The 21,611-nt window shown below is 31.7% G+C and overlaps 1 protein-coding gene across 1 annotated transcript; it reads right to left on the minus strand.

The window, feature by feature from the left end:
• Window positions 1-13,753: 13,753 nt before the first annotated feature.
• Window positions 13,754-16,004, minus strand: LOC145588640 (protein FAR1-RELATED SEQUENCE 5-like). Its single transcript, XM_081645256.1, has 4 exons — window positions 15,954-16,004; window positions 15,530-15,843; window positions 14,868-15,089; window positions 13,754-14,210 (listed from the first exon to the last, which is right to left on the minus strand). The coding sequence occupies exons 1-4, from the start codon at window positions 16,002-16,004 to the stop codon at window positions 13,754-13,756; spliced, it is 1,044 nt and encodes a 347-aa protein (XP_081501382.1).
• Between the last annotated feature and the right edge of the window lie 5,607 nt (window positions 16,005-21,611).

Raw genomic sequence — 21,611 nt, forward strand, 5'->3', positions numbered from 1 at the left:
CGTTTACATTATTATATTTTTTAATAAACCTTTTTAGTTTTTATTAATTAATTTTATGATTAAAACAAATTTTTTGTGATTGAGGTAGCTTAATAAGGTCATTAAATTAACCTAATTTTTTTTTTCATTATAGGGTGATTACGTTCATGCCTCAATCAAAGTCAATTTTGTTCAACAATTTCGTTCAAAATTAATGAAAGAAAGTTTACTTCATTAGATACTTTTCAGTCGTTACATTTAAGAAGTAATATCGCATGCATTGTCAGCGACAACAAAATAATGATTCAATTTTCCAAAATACTATTGTTCGGATGATTAGGGACAATAAAAAAAAATTCTAATGCATAGATTTGATTTTGTACAATTATAATTTTTAGATCAATTTCACAATAATTCTTCACTTCCGGATAAATATATTGATTTATTATATAAGACTATAAAGATTAATTTTATACAAATTTTATTTTTGCTAACATGTTCTATTTATCCAGTTTTATTAGATGGAAGAGATATGGGTGTGAACAAAGTTGGTGATTCTATCGAAATAAGAGATAAATAGTATACACGTTTTGTTGCATATGTTTATGTATATATTTTTTAATGTTCTTATCAAAAATTTTATTAGGGGAATAAATTACATAAAATTAAGAAAAAAAATTATCCTTAACAAACAATAGCAAATTAATGAAAAATATTATGAGTATGATCAAATTACTTTAAAAAACCGTGGGATTTTAGGATTTAAATTATTAATAAAAATAAAAATTATCTCATAGAATTAATTGTTTATCTAAATATTCGATTAATAAGATGTTTTTTTCATAAAAAAATAAATTAAAACTTATAACGCAAGAAAAAATTGTACCTTTTTTAAACATTTATGTGAAGTTTATGTCAAAAAATTTTAATAGAAAATAATTTGTTAGAGATCACAAGAAATATAAATAAATGATATATATAGTTTGAGAGTTTTATATCAAGTACGTTTAAAAACAAACGAATAATGATTTAGGATTTAAATTATTTTAAACATATCCTAATATGTAATCATGAAATATCATATTTACAGTTTTTTTTTTTTTTTTTTTTTTTTTTTTTTGGAAATATATCATATTATTGTCATATAACTAATAACAACGAATAAAATACAAAACAATGATAAATAAAGTCGCATTATACATAACATTAAAAAAAAGTTTACTTTTGTAATAGGCAATAACATTTTTATTAAATTATTTTTTTTTTGTCTGAAATTATTAAATAGTAAAATAAATACTTATTAAAAAAAAACTTAGAGTCTACAGGAAAATATCTTTTCTTGAGATTTATGTATGAAAAACCGTACATCGCACGGGCTTTCATCTAGTAACTTTTTATTCTAAAAAATCTTTTTGAACTTTTGTTGACTTAGCATCATCACAAATTCTTATATGTGACTGGCCACACCGTGTCACCGTGTGGCTAGCCATCATATGGATTACTTCATTAGTGTAAAATGGTTACTTGGTCTGTGTTAAAGGGTTACTTCCTTAATGTTATAAGGGTTAATCGTTCAGTATTATTACAAGACTCGTTAAGTATAACATGGGTTACTTTATTCTTTTATAAGTGGCCACACGGTGTGGCCAGCCACACACAAGACGTGCTCCAGCATCATATATAAAATATTTATTTTTAATTAGTTAAGATTCCCATAATCGTATCTTGTTTTTAACTACTATTTAAAACGAAATTTATGACGTAAAAATAACATATTTATATGATGTATATGTGAAAGTTATGATATTTGAAATTTTGGAATTAGTATACAAAAGATAAAAAATCAATATAATAAAACTTTTTATTCTAAAAAATCTATCTGAATTTGCTGACTTTGTCATCCTCATGGCTCGGAACTTGAAGAAAAGTTAGGATGCCAAGTGTCGTCGTAGTCTAGTTTTAATCAATTAACTAGTACTTGGCAGATACAATAATGATGCACAGGTTATATTTTTTGCAATTTTTTTTTTGAAGAAATGTTCATTTGGATAGAAATTAGGTTTATAAATACAAATTGTATTGCAGTAGTAGAATGAAATAAATTAAGGCTATAGGGAGGATTCAATCTAATTTGAATAATTGAAAATTTAAAATTTGATATGCCGACCATATACTAATCAATTGATAAGCAAAATAATATATAGGAAAAAAATGAATGTACTTTGATCTTCAAATCTATCGGTAGATGTCTAAACATATAGTTAGATTGAGAGAAGTCAAAAGCCAATGAATTAGTGATCTTGATTCAGATGTTGTGGTTTGATGATGGAAGTCATGGAGCCGGTTGGGGAAGAAGACACCATAATAATTAGGAAAACAAAAGCTGAGTTTAGGGGTGACACGTGGACAACTAAGATTTCTTTTATGTTTTTCCGATTACTAAATATTACTTCCTCTGTTTTTAAATACTTGCTCCACTTTTCTTTTCCGGCCCTTTTTAAATACTTGCTCTATTTCCTTATTTAGAAAGCTTTTACAATATTTATTAATTTCTCTCACCTATTGGACTCAACATAAATCATATTTTATTGATTTCATATTCTCTCTCCTCCAATTCTCTCCACTACTTTTATTTTATACAATTTTTCATTCTTCCACCCACTCCACTACCTCCATATTTTATTACTTTCTCCAATTTCTCCTAAAACTCCGCGCATGGAGAAATGGAACAAATATTTAAAAACACAGGGAGAGAATATATATATATATATATATATATATATATATATATATATATATATATATATATATATATATATATATATATATATATATATATATATATATATATATATATATATATATATAATCTTGTTCTCAACAACTTTTTAAAACAAATCTTATGATGTAAAAATAATAGGTTTTTAAGAAATTTATTGAAAGCTAATAAATAAAGTCGGTCTCGCAGCTAGGCCACAAGACTTCGACACTTAACATTACAGTTTTTCGCCAAGTGTCAAACCACGTAGGCGACAAATAAGTATTATTACGATACATAGAATGCCGAGTAAGCGATTTTTGGATAGATTTTTTAAGATAAAAATGTTGAATAGTGTTTTATTATCGATATACTTCAAATATTATATACAAAATTAATCATAATTTTTAATAAATCATATCATATCATATAACTAATATATGATTTAAATACTGTATGCAGACGTGTCAATTGAGTCAGGTCAGGGGTCATCTCGAGCCTGGTTACTTCAGGTCACGGGTCAAGAAATGTTCAACCCTAGCCCGAAGTTTCAACAGGCTTAGAACATTTTTTTAATTTAATTAATATTTGGCTCACTTTTAGAAATGTATAATACTTTGTTATAATTTAAAGCGTCACAAAAGTACATCAATTCCTAAATTATTTTGTATCGATGATATATCTTTTGATACATAGATAAATAGTTTATGTTAAAATTCAATAAACAAAGCGAACATTGCACCGGGCACAAAACTAGTATATATATAAAGGGGAGTTTTTTCCCGAGTTTTTAGAGAGTCACATAGGATTAAATTTTCTTAGCGCGTCATGTAGGATTACAAATGTAAATTATAGCTAGTTATATAAGAGATTGGTAAATTCTTTTAAAATTAAATAATTCAAATGTCATATAAGCAAAATTGGCGAATGAGATTTTAAAGTTTAAACTAATTAACTATAAATTATTATCTTTTGAGATTAGAAATTTTATCTAAATATATAACAAAGGGAAGAAAATTCACAATTTATTTTTAAATATATATATAGAAATGGGATCATATGAGACCACATCCCTTATGTGAGAACCCTATTATATGTGAGGACTCATTATAACCGTTGGATCAACTACATCCAACGGCCACAATTAAATCCCGGTCAAACAAAACTCCTGCGTTTTTTCTCTCTCCTCCTTCCTCTTTCACGCGCTATTTTCTCTCTCCTCACTCAATTTCTCTGTTTTCTACTCTCTTTCTCTCTGCTATTCTCTCTGATTTTACATCACTACTTCTTCAATCTTCATCAATTCTTTGTCAAGGTGAGTTTATTTATATTTTTGTGTTTTTCAATTAATTTTAGGTCACATTTAGTTACATTCATCGTTGATTTTCCTTTTGATTTTCGTTTGATTTTCGCTGATTTCAGCTCACATTGTTTATCAATTTGTGTCGATAATGTTTTACTTTGTTTTTTTCATTGATTTTAGTTTTATTTTCGTTTTTTTGAGTAGTTATCAAGTTGATTTTGCCTTATTTTCGTTATTGTCCAGATTTTTCGTTTTTTTGGAAACCTAGAAATCACTGATAATTTGTGCTATTATGTTGATTTTAGCTTGATTTTAGGTATTTTAATTTGATTTTAGGTATTTTAATTTGATTTTCGGTTTACTTTCGTTCTCAATTATGTTTTATTTTCTGGTTTTATCTTATTTTTTGTTTGATTATAGCTTTATTTGAGTAATTATTAGTTTATTTTAGTTTTAATTTTGCTTCATTTGAGTAATTATCTTACATTTTCTTTGTTTTTTTTGGAAACCTAGAAGTAATTGCTATGGATTCTGCAAATGCAAATGTTCCTCAAGAAAATACAATGTATGTGTTTCTACTCATTTTATTTTTATTATTTGAGTTATTATTATTTTTGTTGTTGTTGTAGATTAGTTGATGAGTTGTATTACTTGTATGGGAGTTCTTGTAGATTAGTTGATAACTTGTTCATTTTATGTTTTGTTGTTCATTTATGAAATATTAGCTTTTTAATTGACAGTTTACTGTGTGCTTTAATGGTGATGGCATCACATCATCTATTTACATTGTGTATACATTGAAGGCGCGTTTATATGGAGATAATATAAGATTCCTTTTCTTGATAAGATGTTTGTAGATGTTGGTTAATTGATTGTTGTTAATGCTGGTGTTTGCAGACATTTCTCAAAAGAGCACATTCACTTAGTTTATAACATGATAAGTGTGACACAATACTTCTTATTTGGTGTATAGTGTGTTTATTAATTGATGTTTACCAGAAGGCATGGTCATTAGTTTATAACATAATAATTTAAAGTGTACCACTGTAAAGAATAACAATTTTATATAAGAGAAATTTCCACTAGCACAAGAATTCTTTGAAGTTTTGGCTCAAGAGAGTATTGGGAGAAGGTGCTACGACACTGTTTCAGGAAAATAGATTATTGAGTCTAATTTGTAAGAGTACCTCCGAAATTTCCACAACTTACAAGCAATAAAAAGTTGTAGATTATGTTGGGAAGTAATTTTCAATACATCTAAAACTGCCACAGGTTAATACTTGTACGTGAAAGCAAATAGGAAAAAAACGGTTTAAGATGGGAGTACAAGGCTCTCATCTCTTTTGTTTGTCTTAGAAATTCTCACAATCAAAATTCCCTGTGTAATGTTATTACTATCGTCACCACAAAGCTACCAACTTCGTCGTGTACTTAGTTCGGCTTTTCACATTAGAAGCCAAGAAGCTGATAGTTTGAAGGCATTTTACTGTTCGGCTTTTCACATCAGAAGCCTAGAAGTTAGTTCATTATGTTGCACTTCAGGTCTTAAAGTAGATATCAGTGAGAAAGAATTTGAGTTTAAAAACAAGTTCTCTAATTTCTTCACAGCTTTGAAAGTAGTTGATAACTTGTTCATTTTATGTTTTGTTGTTCATTTTAGCACTAAGTATTTGCTCATTTGACAAATGAGCATTTAACTATTTGCTCATTTGAGAAATGAGCAATTAACTATTTGCTCATTTGAGAAATGAGCATTTAAGTTTTTGTTCATTTTGTTAAATTAGTAGCTAAGTATTTGCTCATTTGACATCAAGGATACCTATTTTGTTGAGCAGGACATCTGTTGAGACAGATTCTGCTGTTAATGTTGGTGAGCAAGATGCAACAGGGGCAGGATAGTTAGGAGTTATTGGTGGTGACCAAGATGCAGCAGGGGCAGCACAGTTAAGAGTTGGTGGTGACCAAGATGCAGCAGGGGCATCACAGTTAGGAGTTGTTGGTGGTGACGAAGATGCAGCAAGGGCAGCCGTTGTTGGTGGTGACCAAGATGCAGCAGGGCCAACACAATTAGGAGTTGTTGGTGGTTCTACATAGCCATAATATAAAGGAAGGAGTTTCAAGATAGGATCTTCTAATGACAAAGGAAAAATGGTTTTAAAGGACACATTAAAGAAAGAAAAACAGATGATTAAGGTAGTGGAGATGAAATCCAGCAATGAATTGCAAGGTTTGAAGTCAGGCAATGAAGTGGAAGGTTTGAAGTCTCACATTCATGGGACATTGCATAGTCGGATGTCACCCTTATCCATTGTTCAAGTTATGGAATCAGTTTTACTTTCACAAAATCAGTGGAAAGCAGTTAGAGATTTAGGATTTGGGTCGATGGAGTTTTTGAAGGTGACCCAATTGCCTTTGCGGTTGGGTTTATGGTTGGTGCAACATTTTAATGCTAAGACGTGCTCATTAAATATTCCTGATTCTGATCCTTTCTGTATTACTGAAGACCATGTGCATGAAGTTCTTGGGTTGCCAATAGGGGGCATGAGATTGATAAAAATAATTTTTCCAGAAATAAAAAAGTCATTCAACAATGGAAAAAGCAATTCCAAAGCAACTCATTCTCTATCAAAATAGGGGAGCTTAAAGAGTTTTTGAAGGAGCATAAGTCAGCTGGTGCTATGTTCAAACGGAACTTTGTAGTTCTTTGTGTGTCTACACTGATGGATGGTAGTCTTCTTATTTTTATTATGCTCATTTTACTTTCAATTTGCTCATTTTCAATTTAGTTTGCTCATTTCTATTTTATTTTGCTCATTTAAATTTCTATTTGCTCATTTCTCTTTTGTTTTGCTCATTTTTTTGTCAGGGAAACAAAATATGAATATTAATTCTGATATTCTTACATTTCTTTCTGATGTTGATAAAATCAAGGACTTGAATTGGTCAAAGTATATCCTTGATTCTCTCGTGAAGGGCAAGCTTTTCTGGGAAGAACGTCCAACTCGTTCTTTTCCTGGGTCTTTATTGTTTCTTATGGTATTACTATAATTTTTGTTTATTTTTAATGTAGTATTTCTTACTTATTTGTTGATTTTTAATTTACTAATTTTTCTTTTCTTACTTGTTTGTAGTTATTATATGTTGATCAATTTGTACTTGAGGAAGTTCGAGCTGCATGTGAAATTCCAATCTTGAAAAGGTGGACAACAGCTACGTTGTCAACACGTGAGAAATTGGAACTCTTTAAAGGGAGGCTTGGAAATATTCAAGCTAAAAAGCTTGATGCTGGTTCTTCTAGCATGACACAGCCTAAAATGGTGTTTAACTATAATTTTCTGTTTTATTCTTTTCCTTTTTATCCTACATTTTTAACTTTTTTGTTTTTTATTTAGGAAAAATCCATTCCTTCTGAAGTGAAAACTCAAGTAGTTGCCAATAAGGTAATCATATATACTGTAATATTCTTTGTTCTTTTTGGAAATGACCAACTAATTTTTGCTCATTTGTCTAATGAGCAAGCAATTACTTGCTCATTTTTGAAATGAGCAAATAATTTTTTGCTCATTTGACAGATGAGCAAATTATGCAATTGGTTATGCGTTATAAGTAAGCTTGGTTTATATTTGTTAGGTGACAGGCTAAAGTCGTAATCACCTAATCAAAAATAATACCTAAATCCACTAACTATGTAGATAGGGAAGAAGGGTCGAATCCACAGGGAAACGAGTCTTTCTATTCCTAATTAATTATTAAAATCTAAATTATCAAGTAACCAATTTATTATTATAAAAGGGAACTAAACTACTAAGAGTGAAAGTGGGAAGGAATAAAAGTAGGAGGAAATCAAATAATAAAAGACCTAGGGCATAGGTTCACCAATAAATAATATTCTAGGGTAAAACATAATAATCAATCACCAATGCATCAATTAATCAGATCATAAAGGGCTTTCGCTACGTATTACAATCACAGAATTAATCTACCTGTATTAAATCTCATCTCTCAAATCTCGACTTAACCATTTATAAATTAACTTGCCTATTGAAACTAGACCTAAACATCAATTCTCATCTCTCGAATCTCGAATCAATATTGTCAAACTCATGCATAAAAGATCAGGCATAATCTAGTCACAGAGCATTAAATCAATCAATAGGAAATTAATCAAGCTTTGACAATCAACAACAATACATTACCCTTTCATATTATTTATGGATCCCCATAAACCCTAGAAAGAAAACTACTCAGACATAATCGAACATAAACTAAACAAAGCAATTAAACAAGTCATGATGGAAGAAATAAAATAAATAGCTGAGATTAAAGGAGAAGAAATCGTTACCAAAGTTGAAGGAAACAAGAGATGGAATTAAACAAAGAGTTGCAGAGAGAAAATAATACTAGAGTTTAAGAGGAGAGAGAGAGAAAGTCTAAAGGAGAAGGTAAAAAAAAAAGAGTCTAAAAAAAAAGATACTAAACTTGCTTAACGGAAAAGTATTTATATTAAGCAAGAATCCTAAACTAAACAAACTTAAACGACGATTAAAAATCTACTAATGCCAACACGCGCCCGATCGGGCGAGGCACCGCCCGATCGGGCCCGCCTTTTTACTCCCAATGAATGTTTCTCTTCTCGCGCCCGATCGGGCGCGCCATCGGGCGGAGACCTTTCGGGCTACTTGGACTCCTTGTTTAGGCTTGTACCTCGGCCCAAACCAAATATCCTCCTTGGGGCTTTAATCATTCGGTCCAATGCCTCATCTTCTCATAAGTCGAGCCCTTAATCACCGGTTCGATGACTCTAACCGATCTTGGGCTATGAAAGATGGTCGTGCTCCTCTAATGCTCGTAGTCGCTCCATAAAATCCCCCTCCAAGAGTGCAATTCCCTATAAAACTCAACCAAAACTACAAAAACACTAGAAAACACATATTAGTAATAAAAGTGGCTCTAAAGAGCCAAAAACACTACCAATTATGACCAAAGGAAGGGGGTAAAATACTATATAAATTGGACACATCATTAGGATATTTGCTTTCAACTTATTCTAACTTTCTTTTTCTTTTTTTTTTGTTTTGTTTTTGTTTGATTTTAGGAACAATCTGATCCAATTCGTACAAAAAATGAAGAAAGTGAACAAGATCCAAAGAAGGTATTTATATGATTTTTCTGGAAACCAATATTAATTCTTTGTTCATATGTGTGCTTTTGCATTACTCATATGCATCTCATGAATATAGAAAAAGTATTTTATGTAAATGTTGGTCTTTGGTTACTGCAATATTGTGAAACTCATTTATGATAAATATGTGGATATTTCTTGTGAGCAGGAGCATTATAGTTCTTAATTTTTTGCTCATTTGTCAAATGAGCAATGAATTTTTTGCTCATTTGTCAAATGAGCAAAAACTTCAATGCTCATATAAAGTTCAATTTGCTCATTTTTATATGACTTTGCTCATTCCATATCCACTTTGCTCATTTTATATCCACTTTGCACATTTCATATTTACTCTTCTCATTTATATTTATCTTATTTATGTATTTTTTTTTTTATTTTTTTTTACAGAAATGCCTTATGGATATTGCAACAGCATCTACAAACCTGGTCTTGGCATACATGGATTTCAGTTAAAAACATGAAGCTGCCATCAAGTATTTTCCAAACAACGAGAAGATACAAAAGTTGAAGGAAGATGCCATGGGCATTTGTGATGAGCATAAGATGAGCTCCAAAACTTTGACTGAAGATAATACTCTTTCATTTAGCCAAGATGAAGAGTATTGGCAAGATCCGGCAGTAATTGAAGCTTGGGATAGGTTTTCTGAGATTTCAAGCAACAAAAAGCATGCTGAATCTTCAATCAATGCAATGGTTGTTCATCCAAATGAATCGGAACCCATTGATGTTACTAAGATTGCTTTCTAAAGTGTTCAGATAGTAAGTTGTATTCCTGATGTTGGATGTTCAGATAGGGCTGCTAAAAATGTGTTCAAAAAACTTGGAGATTCAAGTTTCAAATCTGCTTCAGGACGTTCACTTGCCAAAGGATCTGGAACTCCTACATTCAGTTTAGGAGTCTTTTCTCAAGAAACTGATTCTCCCCCTAGCAATGCGCCTACTGAACCTGTAGTTGCTTCTATCAGTGCACAAGTTGGTGCTTCTGTTGCTGATGCTTCTCAAGCTGTTGGTGATGCTCTGAATGCTAATCCTGAAGATCTCATCTTTGATGCTCAAGAAGCTGTAATTGTGCATAAGAGAAAAGGTGATACTGAAAAGAAGAGTTCTATTCCAAAGAAACGCAAACCTCAGCCATCAATGCTTCTTAGATCACCTTTTAAGTCCCGCATTATGATAATTTACAATCCATTATCACCAGTTCAGATGAGCGTCTTGAGAGCAATGTTTGCTGATGATAAAAATCGTTTGTAAGTATTTTTTTTTTATCTATAGAATTTATTATCTTGTACATTAACTTCCATTTGTTTTAGTCATACTAACTTTATTTATTCTTTTTATGCAGTGAACCGGTATTTAATGGAGAGAATGGTCTTGAAATTTTGAGATTACATTTTGAGAAGCTTTATAATAAAAATAAAGTTGATACAGAGATAATTAATTCTTGGTGTAGCATTCTGAATTATAATGAGCAGTTTAGAGATTCAAATTCTCCTGCTCGTTTCTTTTTTGACCTTAATGCTATCGTAAGTTCAAATTCTTTCATTTATTTTGTTTTATTGAATTATTTTGTTTTTTTGTTGTAATTAATTTTTTTTCTTTAACATATAGGACTGTCTTATTCACTATGAGAAAGATTCTGTTGCCCATCGGAATAAGATGTTTTTTGAGGTTGCTGAGAATTTGTACATGAAATCAGTTGTACCACACAAGGATATTCAGCTTTTTTTCTTCCCAGTTTATGAAGAAGATCATTACTATTTGGTATGTTTTAACACTACTACACTGAATGGTAATATCGAGCTTTTTGATTATAACGAAGATGCTAGAGATCATAAACAGCTTTTAAAACATTTGGTATGGCTTAAAAGTTAATCTGTATTCACATTATGTTTGTTTCTTTTACTTGAATGATCAGATTTTATTATGTTTGCTTATTTGATGTTTTTATTTTCAGAGAACTATTTTTTCAAACTTTATTCAATATGAAGGAAATGTACAGAGTTCTATTTTGGCAAAAAATATCAAGCGGATGGAAATTTCTGTGATTAATGGTTCATGGAAGTCTTCGGATAAAAATCATTTGCATTGTGGAGTTGCAGTGATGAGATCATGGAAACATACATGGGTTTTGCAAAGTGGGATCCTGGTTTGAAGAAAAATAATGTAAGTCTTTCAGATTAGTCTCATTAATAATAAGATGTTTTGGTCTATTTGCTTACTTGTTCATTTCATAACTGAACAAAGAAATGTTTTCTCATTTCACAAATGAGCAACTAATTCTTTGCTCATTTAAGAAATGAGCAATTAACTTTTTGATTATTTGCTAAATGAGCAAGAAATTACTTGCTCATTTATCAAATGAGCAAAGAAATGTTTGCTCATTTGACAAATGAGCAAGGATTTACTTGTTCATTTCATAAATGAGCAAGGATTCCTATCAAATGTTTACTTTAATTTTGAGGTCTATGGTCTATTAATCTAGCAATACCTTAGGCCATTGCCTTACAAGTTACAACTGCAACTTGTGGTGTTACTTTTATTGGTCACTGAGGAAACTTGTGATTAGGTTGTTGGACCTTACGCAGTTACGCAACTTGATTAATTTTAAATACTTAACGGGTTCATATTTCTGCTACTGTATATGGTTTGGCTCATAAGAGAATGATGATTTACATCTGAATTATGGAAAACTTGATGCTTTATTGCTCGAGGGTGTTGTTTGTTAGTGACATTAATGGTTTGGGCATGCACTTTTGTAGAAAATCTTGAACTCCTTTGCACTGTAGTTTCTGGAGAAGTTTTTCTTGCCCGGAAAACAGTTTTGCAATAGATTGCAAAACAGAACCTATTTTCATAGTTTTTGACTTCAGTGCCTTCAAATAACCGACAAAATCTTTATACTCCGACTCATTAAATTTCTGTTGGACTTGCAAGGTCAAGAGAAAGCATGTGTAGTGAGCATTTATTCCATCTTAGATCATAAACCAAATTGCTCTGAGCCCATTTGTTGTGTAGAGAAAACATGAGAATTCCTGGATATTACCAATGGTTAGCTTGGCCTGCAATAAAGCATGATAAACGATACAAAGCAAACAGGAAATCATCCTTTTCATTGCTGAACTTTCAAAATGCAAGCCTAAAAAAAATACACTATTGCTCATTGTTGTGGGTTAATTGAAATTAGTTTGAGCCCTTAATCCTTTCAGTTACTGTCTTATAAATGTTAATTAAAATAAATGTTTGCTCATGTTATTGAAATCTCCTTAATTGTATAGGGTTTGATTATGTTATTTGTTTTTCAGCTGATAATCTTGGCTAAACTTCGTGAAAAGTACACCCTTGGAATAATTACAAGTGAAGTGAACACTATTCAATCTGTTAAAGAAATTCCTCAGAAGAAGAAAAAGCAAAGTAAAGTTTCTGTTGCTGACAAAGAAGAAAATGCTGAAAAAGAAGAGCCTGAAGAAGAAAAAGTTCAAGGAAGAAAGAGCAAAAGACTGAAGAAAGCTGAATGTTAGGGAATTAAATAGTTAGTAGTGATGATTTGTCTTTTTTGGTTTAGGGAATTGGGTAAATTAAGATTTTATCTACTTTTAAGTAGTCTTTGAATGATGTAAAACTTATTTATAAACAGATTTTACCAACAGAACAGATTTTACCAACAAAAGCCTACCCTTTTTTATTATAGTGATGATTATATTTGAATTAAAATTCAATCTTTTATTTGTTTTTACTTCACATACCTTGTTATATACAACCAGTGTTCATTTGAAATATTCGTTCATTTGTTAAATGAGCAAACAGATGCATGCTCATTAAATGATAGATCAATGAATTCTTGCTCATTTGATAAATGTTCAAAGAATTTCTTGCTCATTTGATAAATGAGTAAAGATATGTTTGCTCATTTCACAAATAAGCAACTATTTTTGCTCATTTAAGAAATGAGCATTTACCTTTTTGATTATTTGCTAATTGAGCAAGGAATTACTTGCTCATTTAATGATTGAGAAAAGATATGTTTGCTCATTTGACCTGAGGAGAGCTGATTTTGGACTGGGAGATGAAACATGAGTGCAATTGTTCCAAGTTCATGTAATAGCTAATTTGCTCACTTGCCAATTATTTGCTCATTTGACAAAATGAGTAGTTAACTATTTGCTCATTTGATAAATGAGCAAGGAATTATTGCTCATTTGAGAAATGAACAAATATTTAGTCACTCATTTGAATATGTTCTATTTTCAATTCAACAATATTTGCAAAGCATTACACTATGATTAGTACAAAATTAATAATATATTATTAAATATAAAAATTCAACAAAATCTTATATGTATATAAAAGTACCATTACACTTTTTTTTGGACAATTTCTAATATCATGATGACTCAATTCACCACAACCTCTACATAATCTCTTCTTTTTTTTGGTTTTGTTCTACAACCTTATCTTTTTCTCCCTTAAGCCTTTTTGCACTTCTACCTCTTGTTTCAACATTTGACACATCAATCTCAGTCGCTTTCTTTTTTTAAGTCTCTTCATTTGATACATGAACTCCAGTCCCTTTATTCTTTGAAACTTTTGGAGGTTTGACAATTATTTCAGTTGGCACACTAGCTCCAATCAATAGCTCAATGTCTTGCTCTTTGTTTTTTGCACTTCCAGCTGTTGTTTCATTATTTCTTGCAATCCTCTTTGCTTCCAAATCCTTTCTTATTCCTTGAAGATTTATCACAAGGTCTTGAATATCTTCATCTTTACCTTTTGCCAAACTTATACAAGTGTGTATCTCTGACCATAAATCATTTAACAATTTTTTCTTGTCTATTATATTAGCACATTGCTCCAACAAGTTTCCTCCCAAGTCAAAAATTGGTTTCTTTAATGCCATAGTAGTCCACCTGTGTAGCATATACTGCTCAGGAATGGTTTCAAACCTTTTTGCTTTCCAAACCCAACTCATATGTCTACATGGAATACCTTGCCTATAAAATAGCTTGCAAGAACATGTAGTGTCATAGTTAGTTGGATTAAACACAACATCAAATGTTCTAGTCCGATTTCCTTCACTTACTGTTGCAACTTCCAATTCATTTTCTTTCTTCAATTCATCAACACCACAAGAAAAACAAGCAATTTCAACCTCGTATTGAAATTCATAAAAGACAGAGTAAGTATATAAATGTGAGGCATGCTTTTCTATCCCTAGTGGTGTTTTGCACTCAGGATATTTGTGCTTTGAATCATTATCATTCTGACCTTGAGTGTGTCTCTGGGCATCAATTGCAGCTTCATATCTCAAGTAAAACTCAACAAGTGACACATGAGGATTGATAAAGGAGCAGAAAAAGTTGTTTTCACTTTCGGATCTTGATGTTGTACGCATTATTCCTCCAAGGAACACATCTCTGAAATAGGCCGGAATCCATTTGTCTCTTATCTTGTACATATAACCTAACCACTCATGTTGTTCCAAGTGGTATTCAATCATCACCTTGTTCCACCTTTCTTCAAACTCAGCGGGTTCAATTTCAAGGTGCCAAACGCAAGCACATAATTTTTTTAGGAAACCAGTTTCTTCTTGCATGATTGATTTCTCCACCTTATCTGGTAACTTTTTCATTATGTGCCACATACAGAACCGATGTTCAGTCTTCTTAAACACACTTCTAACAACAATTTTCATTGCTGGATCCTGATCTGTGATCATACAATTAGGTTCATTCCCACCCATTGCCTTGAGGAATGATCTGAACAGCCATTCAAATGACACGATATCTTCCTTTGCTATGAAACCGGCAGCAAAATTAATGCAATTCTTATGATGGTCAACCCCTATAAATGGAGTAAACACCATGTTGTACCTGTTTACACATACAAAATAAAGTTTAAATGAGCAAATAATTTAATACTCATTTGAAAAATTATCAAATAATCGATTGCTCATTTGTCAAATGAGCAAATAACTCAATGCTTATTTGTGAAATAAGCAAACAATTCTTTACTCTTTTGTCAAATGTGCAAATAATTGAATGCTCATTTGTCATATGAGCAAATAACTCAATGCTCATTTGTGAAATGAGCAAACAATTCAATGCTCATTTGTCAAATGAGCAAATAATTCAATGCTCATTTGTCAAATGAACATGCAATTCAATGCCCATATACATACTCTTATCAAAGAATACTAGACTTATGGGGATATTCAATTTTCACATAGAAGTAATGAGCAATTAAACTAATTTTATTTAAAATAAAGTCATTAATTTAAGCCATAGCTAGTAATAACACATAAATGAATTACCTATTGGTTTGGTATGTGGTATCAAAGGATACCATATCACCAAATAGAGCATAACTCTTTTTACAAAGGGGGTTTGCCCACAATGCTCTACAAAGGCAATAATCTTCATCCATCTCAAAATCAAAGAAAAAAACGCTCCACATTAGCTTTTTGTTGGTAAAGTTATCCACGAACATTTGAGCATCGCTTCCTTGAATGTATGCTTTTAAATCTCTATGAAAATTTTTGAAATCTTCCTTAGATGCACTAATGTTTTCATATCCTCCAACAATTTCCTTCATCATTCGAAAAGTTGTAACGGGACCAATATTCACCTATTTAAAGAACAAAACAGTTTGTCACATGAGCAAATAATTCAATGCTCATTTTTAAAATGAGCAAACAATTCAATGCTCATTTGTCAAATGAGAAAAAAATTATTTACCCATTTGTCAAATGAGCAAACAGCTTTTATTAGATCATACAGAGAATTCATGAAACATAAGAGAATTCATGAAACAATTCAATGCTCATTTGGCAATGAGCAAAAAATTATTTGCTCATTTGTCAAATGAGCAAACAACTTTTATTAGAACATACATAGAATTCATGAAACATAAGAGAATTTAAAAGTGTTACCTTAGAATTATTCACAATTATTTTTTTGTGTAAAATGTTCATTTTCCTTCCTTCTTTTTGAAATAGATTGCAGCTAGGTGTATAAAGTGTATGAGTATGTCCCTCATGAAATTGTGTCACTATGAATGTGTTATCATCACAATGCTTTAGGACAATATGTGCCTTGCACCCAACACGAGTAACGAGTCTCTTCCTTTTGATTGAAGCTTTTTCTTCATTGTTTTCCCCTTCCTTGTTATTTAAATCTTTTTCTACAATAGTCTTTCTTTTCTCTTTATATCCTTCCTTATTGCACAAGAAATACTGATATTTCAATTCGTTGCTTCTTCTTTGTCTTTTAGTTGTAGACTTCCTTGTATTGAAACCAGAAGCAAATGCATAGCCTTTATAAAATTCAAGGCCCTCTTCAAGATTATTAAACTTCATCCCTATAGCTGGTTTCAACTCATTGGGGCATATTGGAGGCCATTCTTTTGTTCCTCCAGGAGTGATCAAAGGTGCTACTTTAGGAGAAACTACTATTGTAGGAGTAGTTGGCACATTTGTGATGGTACTTGATTGACTCTCAACTTGTTCATTGTTGCTCATCATTTGTGAATATGCACCTCCTTAAACACACTTAAACACACACACACATACACTCTCAATAATTAGAATTGAAATCAGATTCTTAAACAAACTTACACACACAGACATAGATACACACTTACACACACACACAAACACACACACACATACACACACACACACACAATAATTTCAGAATCTATAATTAGAACTGAAATCAGTTTCTGAAATCAGAATTACAAGCAGAAAGAGGAGGGGGCAGGGGGGGATAGGTTTGATCATTTGTCAAATGAACATGAAATTCAATGCCCACATACATAAACTCTTACACTCACTCACACTCACACTCACACTCACACACAGACACACTGTTACACTCACTCACACTCACACACACTCACACACACACACACACACATACATACACAATTCTGTATACTGAGTGTTTTTACCCGAAACACTGACTACTTATAGATCCTTGAATTACTTATGAATGTCATTAATATTTGCTCATTTTAATTGTAGTTACCTCATTTTAAATGTTCTATTATACATATTTAGGTTTGCTCATTTTAATTTATTTGCTCATTTTAAATTTGATTGAAAATAAGAACATAATAACAACATTCAATTGAAAATAAAAACCTACTAACAACATAATAAGAGCATTCAATTGGAAATTTCAGAACATTTTTTATCATAAGTTTAATATGATGTCATTACAATCACTATCAAGTTTAATATGATATTATTAAAATCTCTATCAAATTAATCAAACCTAAATAATTGATTCAATTCAATCAAATAATGGATGCAATTAAACATTCAATTCGATTAATGTAATTCGAAAATTAACATGTAATTCAATTCGAAAATTAACATGCAATTCCAAAATTTTCAGAGATGTAAAATAATATTATTTTGAACATTCAGATTAACATGCAATTCAAAATTAAAAGTACGAACAAATGATGGATGAAATTGCGACCATTGAAATTTGCAAAAAGAAACCGTTGAAATTTGCAGAAAGAAACCGTTGAAATTTGCCAAAAGAAGAGCATACTTAGTGAATCGCCATTGATAGGTAAATCGCCATTGATGAGCTTTGATTTGCAGACAGAATAGAGGAGAGAGATAAAGTAGAGGCTGAAGGTTAGTTTGTTAGGCAGGCTTATAATCTCAGCGGTTGGATTTCATCTAATCTAGTGGCTGAGATTTGTCCTCACATAACGTGTGGGTTCTCACATGAAGGGTGGTTCTCACCGGATCCCGACCCTATATATATATATGAAATATTAGCAGTTTTATCGAAAATAAACTATAAAACAACTTTTTTATTCCAAAAAATATATTTGAATTCCGTTTACTAATCATACATGTCATTTTAATGATTTATTTACCAATATATCTGGCGAAAAGTTAAATGTCTAGTGTCGTCAGTGTCTTATAGTCCGACTAATATTGCAACAATTACCATTTTAGAAAGTTTCACATACATTGCAACATTACCATATATGTACATGCTTTTTCTTTATATTTGTCCTCATCACATGAGTCCCTATCTTTATTTCTCTGTATCTCTCTCCTCATCTAAAATTCCGTGTTTTCTCTCTCTGTTTCTCTTTTTTGCAATATTAGGGGAATATAAGAAGTATATGGTATAAAAAGATATTAGATATATGTGGTATCATATTAGTAAAGTAATATGATAAGATACTAGTGATAATTTTTTAATATGGTATAGTATGATATATGGTACAAGTATAAATACGATATGATACAAGTATGTATCTGATATAACACGATATGATTTTAATGAAATTGATGAGAGATACATGATGATACTAAAGTATATTATGTGAGAGTAAAGGAGTGGCCCCCGTTAAAATTATAACATGCTGATGCATTATGTAAAAGACAACTAGTGTGTCTCGGGCGATACCTCGAATTGCTAGTTTGTACTTTGTACTTCTTTAATTTGATAATTATGTTCAACTGCTTGTATAGCTAGTGTGTGATCCGGGCGTTGCCTCAGATGTTATAGTTTTTTTTTTACCTCATATGTATTTATTTTCTAATCTTGTGAAGAGTAAATAAATTAAATAACCTCTAATTTGAAAGGAATATATAATTGTAGACACCCAAATATGTCTCCCAAAAACCAAACCCAGTGATGAATACCTTTCACGTCATTTGATTATCGAACAAGGTGAAAGTGTGAAAAGTCTAGTGATGAGAATGTTTTTATTAAAATATTTCTCTTTTTGTTTTCAAAAATATTTCTTTTCTTACTTTATTTATATAAAAATAGCCAGTCCAATTTGGTTTGGTCCATGATAAGGGTCCAGTAATAGTATAGTTGGATTGAGCTTGAAAAGAGCTTTCTAATGATATATTATAAGCCCAATTCCGATGAATTATGAAGAAGTTATGGATTAAATTAAATTAGGCCCAATGATTTTAAATGTGGTCCAATGATCTAGAGGAGGGCCTATTAATTATTATTCCTAAAGTAATTAGGATTGATTTTGATCTTCTAGGAATATCTAGAAGGTTCTCTTTAATTCTAATAAGATTAGGATTGATAATTATATTTTTAAAAGAAAAGATGTTTTATTTTGAATAAAATATATTTTATCTGATTTTAAAACTGCTTGGACGCAGAATTACCTGTAACTGGTTTAAAAGGTGATTCCGCCTGTAAAAGCGCGTTGTACTTTTGAACCAGTGCGAGACGACAGAGTCGTCGCATGGCACTTACCTTCGTCGCCTGGCGACGAGCTTGTCGTCTGGCGCTGACTCCTGTCGTTGGCGATAGGAGGTATTTTTTTCCGAATATGATTTTCTTTGATCCCGTGCTACTTTTCCTATATATAGGGGTCGAATTTCCCTGTTTTCAAGGATCTACAGTCAACAATCAATCATCTACAATAATCATTCACAACAATCATCTCTCTCTATTCTTTTTCTAAACCTTCCCTCTTATAAAATTCCACATACATTAGTTCTAGACACACCTAGCCAAGTTCGAAGTTGCCTTCGTCCTAGACGTGAAAGGTTGATAATTTCTGAGGGTTTGGTCCCAAATCTTTATTTCAATTATTTAATTTAATTGTTTTGATTTATTATTTTCCTTGAAGTTACTAACGTGTGTATTTTGTTATTAGAAAGAGTTACGAGGCATCCAAGTAAGTGATTTAATTACTTTAATTATTGATCTTTTGATATAGAAATCATGCTTAAATTATTTTGTTGATTCCTAGTATCATGTTAGGATGTCTTTATGATTCCTAGTATCATGTTTAGGGTAATAACTAAAATTTCTAATATCATGTATGTTTCTAGTATCATGTTTAAGTTGCTTCCTATTCTTTCTAATATCATGTTAGTGCCATGTTAGGGCTAAAGATTTAATCTTTAATGTTTAGTGACATGCTAGAGTTTGTTATTAATCTTGTTAGTATCATGCCTAGGATCTTGCTAATATTATTACGCTTTGAGATTGAGAATATTATTATTATTATGATGATGATTGTTATTATGTTGCTTGATACATATTTTTATTGTTATTGCTTGATCACGCCTTTTATGCATGTTTAAAGGGAATTTGTACTTGTAATCACGCTTAATAAGATAATTAATAATCTTGTTTAGGCTAATATGATTATAATTCAAGTGATCGCCAATAATAGTTTTGTTTGTGCATTAAATTCAACTAACATAGATAAACTTGTTTAGGGTTAATCTATTTGTTGTATGTTAGTCAGAAAGCGCACATGAATACGAGAATAATAAAGTAGAGACCTATTTTTAGGGCAAGTTCAATCTCTTTTAGGTTGGATTTGTACCTTCATCCCCGAACTTCCAGTCATGGTTCCAGACCTATTGGAGTTAACGATCTCCTGGATCGTTAAAGGGTGTAACCTTCACCCTGTGAATGGTTTACAAGTTCCTAAAACTTGTTGGCGACTCTTTTACTCTAGCTTCCTTCCCTTTGGACGCCACCATGCTTAAGTGTATGATCACAGTGGGGCTCAAGTGTGGGATGCTTGAAATATTCCCTACAGTTTTTTGGAAACTCCACTGGGGACGGATTTCTATTTTAATTCCTAAAATTTATTTTGGCAATGATTTAGAATGAGTGGATGAGACTCGAAAAGTTCTAAGTATTTCATGTGCGTAATTTTGATTAACATTATTGGCATAAGCATAAAAAAGTCCGCATTGGAAAGACCATCCGAAATGCGTCAAAAACATAGGATTTTTACACGTAGGAATCTAGGGAAATATCTTTCACAACTAAAATCGAAATAATGCTACGAAAAAGCTGGAAAATTCAAGAACAGAAAGCTGCCGAGGCATGTAGGAATTAGCGCTGAGAAAACAGCGTCAGCGCCAAACGATGGCGCTGTCGCCTGGCGATAGTCTTGTCGTCTGGCGACAGTACCAGCGTCTGGCGACAGACGCTATTTTCTCGCGCCGAATTCTTCCAATACCGAGCCAGAAATCTACCTTCTTGTTTCGACTAGTTTTCTAGTACTGTTTGCTTGGTTTTACTTCTTGATTGAGTTTTTCCCTTTTTTCTGAAACCCATATGTGTTCTACATCTGGCCATTACCCTCTGGGGATTCACGCTCCATGTACCCAATCGAACGCTCCTGGCAACGAAGGGTACATCCGAGTTTGTTGAATTCACCAAACCATGGAAGCGAGTTTAACTCGCGGGGTCCCATCCACACGCGCCAACCCTTCCAAAGGTAAGGCTTCCGCGCGGTGCATCCGGACTCATAACCATGGACCCTCTTTGACTAACCCATATCCTGAACTTAAGAGAACTAGAGCCATGGTTAGGTTGCAAAATCATTGCATCATATTGTGACTATATGACTACTTGTGC

This window comes from Chenopodium album, chromosome 17, assembly GCF_948465745.1.
Source record: "Chenopodium album chromosome 17, dcCheAlbu1.1, whole genome shotgun sequence".
Classification (NCBI taxonomy): domain Eukaryota; kingdom Viridiplantae; phylum Streptophyta; class Magnoliopsida; order Caryophyllales; family Amaranthaceae; genus Chenopodium; species Chenopodium album.